The 3,851-nt window shown below is 38.4% G+C and overlaps 1 protein-coding gene across 1 annotated transcript; it reads left to right on the forward strand.

Annotated features, from left to right (window-relative positions):
- The first annotated feature begins 410 nt into the window (after positions 1-410).
- On the forward strand, positions 411-1,218 carry LOC121977918 (FCS-Like Zinc finger 3-like). The gene is made up of 2 exons (XM_042530322.1): positions 411-720; positions 803-1,218. The coding sequence occupies exons 1-2, from the start codon at positions 470-472 to the stop codon at positions 978-980; spliced, it is 429 nt and encodes a 142-aa protein (XP_042386256.1). The 5' UTR covers positions 411-469; the 3' UTR covers positions 981-1,218.
- Positions 1,219-3,851: the final 2,633 nt, after the last annotated feature.

Consider the following 3,851-nt stretch of genomic DNA (forward strand, 5'->3'; position numbering starts at 1 on the left):
CAAAAGGGGGACCACTTCTAATAAATTTGACGAACAATTTTAATTTTAATTTTAATTTTATTAGAGTAATTTAACCCATAAATAATTTAACTCGTGTTTTAGTACTTTAATCCATGTTAACCAATATTAATTACTAATTTTGATCAATATTAAAGGACTGATATGATAAAGAAGTGTATTTTTAGGATAAAAATTAAGAAGTGCTGTATTCTTTTAAATCTAATTATTCAAGGCCTTTTCACATGTTTACTCTTAAGCTTCAAATGGCGGTTGTGCAAATACTATTAGTACCAATGGTCCATTTGCAAAATCGAGCCAATGGTTTTGGTTCGCAACATTTCCGGGAATAAAATAATAATAAAGAGAGAACACTTTCCCTTTTATTTTCCTCTATATAAATAAAGTACGAGCATCGCTCGTAGCCACAGCAGAGACGTCGCCGTTTGTTCGCTCGCCCTCTCTCATTCTCATGGATTCCTCCGTCTCCTCTACCGATCTCGAGTCCGGGTGCCCTCCTCCACCCGACGATCTCCGTCCACGTCGCGCTCCGCCGTCCCAATATGCTCTGAGGCCTCGGAAGCCGCCCTCCTCCTCCTCCTCCTCCCCGCTCGGCCGGTTCTTCTGCGACGGGTTGGATGACGAGCAGCCGATCCACTTCCTCGACGCTTGCTTCCGCTGCCTCCGGCCGCTCGCCGGAAACCGAGACATCTTCATGTACAGGTTTGCTTATCCGGCCCCCTCCTAATGCATTAATTGGTCTGTTTCACGATCGATCTATTGATTGATGGATCGATGGATGCAGAGGGGATTTGCCGTTCTGCAGCGTGGAGTGCCGGCAGGAGCAGATCGAGATGGATGAGGGAAAGGAGGTCAGGAAGAACTGGAAGCTCGCTCGCAGGCCTTCTCTCCGGCCCGTGGGATCCAACGGCGGCGATAGCCCGCCCAAATCTCACAAAACCGTCGTCGCCGCCGCCATGTGACGGCCGATTGAGCTTGGGATTCCTCGTATTTAACGCCGGAGGAAGAAATTAAGCAAAGAGTAGCGAGATCCAAACATCACGCACTGTGTAATTGCTGGAAAACCCGACTTTTTTTTTCCTTCACTCTTCTTTTCGATGTCGATCTCGAAGTAAATGGGATAAATCTGAGTTCCCTGAACCCTGATCTCAAGGTTTTCATGATCGATTTAATTAAAGAGAAAAACAAACTTTTTTACTATTTTTTTTCTTTTTTTATGTCGATTGTCGATCCGAGATTTCAAAAGGTTGGCGATCAACTTACGAAATTCCCCCTTCGTGGAATTGACTCGCGGGATTGGTTGATGTTTGGATGTTGAACAGAAGCCTGGCAACGTTTCTCTTCTTCGTGGAAATGTTTCAATCTGGCCTTTTGCCTTGCACGATAATTTTCAATTTTTTTTTTGTTTTTTTTAATCAAAGTTTTTTCTAAACCGACCAATCCACTTATTTCATGTCAACATTTTTAGATTTAACATCCTAGAAGAAATTTCTTTTTACAGTGTATTAAAAAATAAATATTATAAATTACACGGTCAGTTTATTGTCAATGAGAGAATTTTTTTTTTTCCAAATACATGCTCGGAAAAAAAGCAAAAAAAAAAAAAACAAAGAATCATGTTCTTACTTTTTGACGCATTAATTTCAACATCAAAGTTTGAAGCGTGCAAAAAAGTGCTTAATTAGTTTCCAAAAAAAAGTGCTTAATTAATTAACTTCCACTTTATTTGTTAGCAAAACAATGTTAATAAAACATTCTTTAAGTGAAGCAATGAACACACATAAAATTTCCAAACTAAAAACACTCTTTTAAGTAAAAAAAACACAACAAAATTAGATTGGACAGTGTTAAATGATTAGAATCTAACATGTTAGAATATTTTTAATTTTTAAGATAGGATGTCCATATTTTTTAAGTCAATTATATCCTTTCATATATATTTTTATAATCAATTTTCAAAAATTATCTTATATATTAATGATAATTGTATTTCTAAAAGGATATGCATTAATTAAACCCTTAAGATTTATTTTCTAGCTGGTGTTTGCGAAAATATCCAACACGATACCAAACAATTACAGAAAAAACAATTCATGAAAATGCAAATAAAATATCTAAAATTTTCCAACTAATCATCATGGACAATGCAAAATGGATTTCAAAATATGAAAACAATTTGAAAATGTTATATTCTCCCATAAAAATCATGAAAGTCCCATATTCATTTAGAATTTTGACTTAATTTTCTTTTATGTTGAACTTTGCCCATTTTTGTTTAAACCTTGCGTAAAATATTTATTTTATTAAAATTCATCTTTCTTTCTAAATAATTGTTGAGATTTTTTTTTCTTACGTAATTAATTTCTATCTTAATTCCCAATTATTTATGATTGACATTCTAATTATTAAACATGCATCCATGTGAAACACTGAAAGGGGGCAGAAGTGCCCTTCCCCGAACGCAAGTGAAAAAGGTAATAATGGGACGATAGAAACATTTGGATCAATTCCCAACCAGAACATTTGACTGTCAGATCAGTCATTTTCAGATTAATTCATTCGAAAAAGCAAATATTTGAATTAAAATAAAATTAAAAAAAAAAAACAGGATACCTACTTTTTCAATTTTAATTATATTATGAATTAATAAAAAAAAATTGGGCCCACTCAATGTGCCTACAAGAAATGGGTCAGAGCTGGGCGTAAAACATGGCAGCCCACGGGCCCAGATGAAACTAAATTGAACTGTTCCGGCCCAACAAACGACTATACTTGGCATTTGGCTTGGAGTTCAAATCTCCTATCCCCAATATTACTTGTCCCGGTGTCCCATTCATCGTCCCAGCCTACCACCGATGGCCTCCGTCCGTCGCCCCAATCAACACTATAACCCTTCGGGAAGGTGAACCCAAGGGAGTCATCATCGGCACGATCGGCGTCGGAATCCGACCGGATCTGAGCAGACTTTCCTCTGCCGTTTATCTGAGCTCCTGTTCAGATCCGACCAAATTCCGACGCCGATCATGCCGATGGTGACCCCCTTGGATTCATCTTTCCCAAGGATTATAATATTGATTGGACGGTGGGCTGGGGCGACGTGTGGGACACGGGGACAGAGAGATTTGCGGATAGGAAATTTGAACTATTTGGCATGGAGTTCGAATCTCCTGTCCCCAATATCACCTGTCCCCATGTCCCACTCATCGTCTCAGCTTACCACCGGCGGCCGGCGGCCGGCGGCCTCCGGCCGCTGCCCCAATCAATACTATAACCCTTAGAGAAGGTGAACCCAAGGGAGTCGTCATCGACACGATCGACGTCGGAATTCGATCGGATCTGAGCAGACTTTCCTCTGCAGTCGATTTGAGCCCCTGTTCAGATCCGGCCGGATTCCGGCGCCGATCATGCCGAATTTGACATGTTTTTTTTATTCATAAATTAATAACAAATATTATAAATAGTTAATAGTTCTAGTCGAGTATTTTGAAAAGTTTTAGGACTGCAAAGGGTCTTTAACAAGAGGCACAGGCTTAAGAAATTTTTGATGCCTAGTTCATTCTTAAGATCATAAATCAACAGATAATCCATTAGCTCTCTTAAGTGTTTTTGACCAAATCTCATGCCTAGTTCATTCCATTTTTTGATGAAGGAGCATCTATCCTTCTCATTCATATTAAGACAAAGCTAAAGATGATAAAATAAAGCCATTTACTTATCCTAATTGAGCTAGAGGCACTATCACTATCTTTGGAAGTTCGGCATTTTACTTAACCGTGTAAGCAAGTTTTCCATATTATCCAAATGATTTAGAAATATCCCTCCTCTTTTGTTAT

This window comes from Zingiber officinale, chromosome 4B, assembly GCF_018446385.1.
Source record: "Zingiber officinale cultivar Zhangliang chromosome 4B, Zo_v1.1, whole genome shotgun sequence".
In the NCBI taxonomy this organism is placed as follows: Eukaryota; Viridiplantae; Streptophyta; class Magnoliopsida; order Zingiberales; family Zingiberaceae; genus Zingiber; species Zingiber officinale.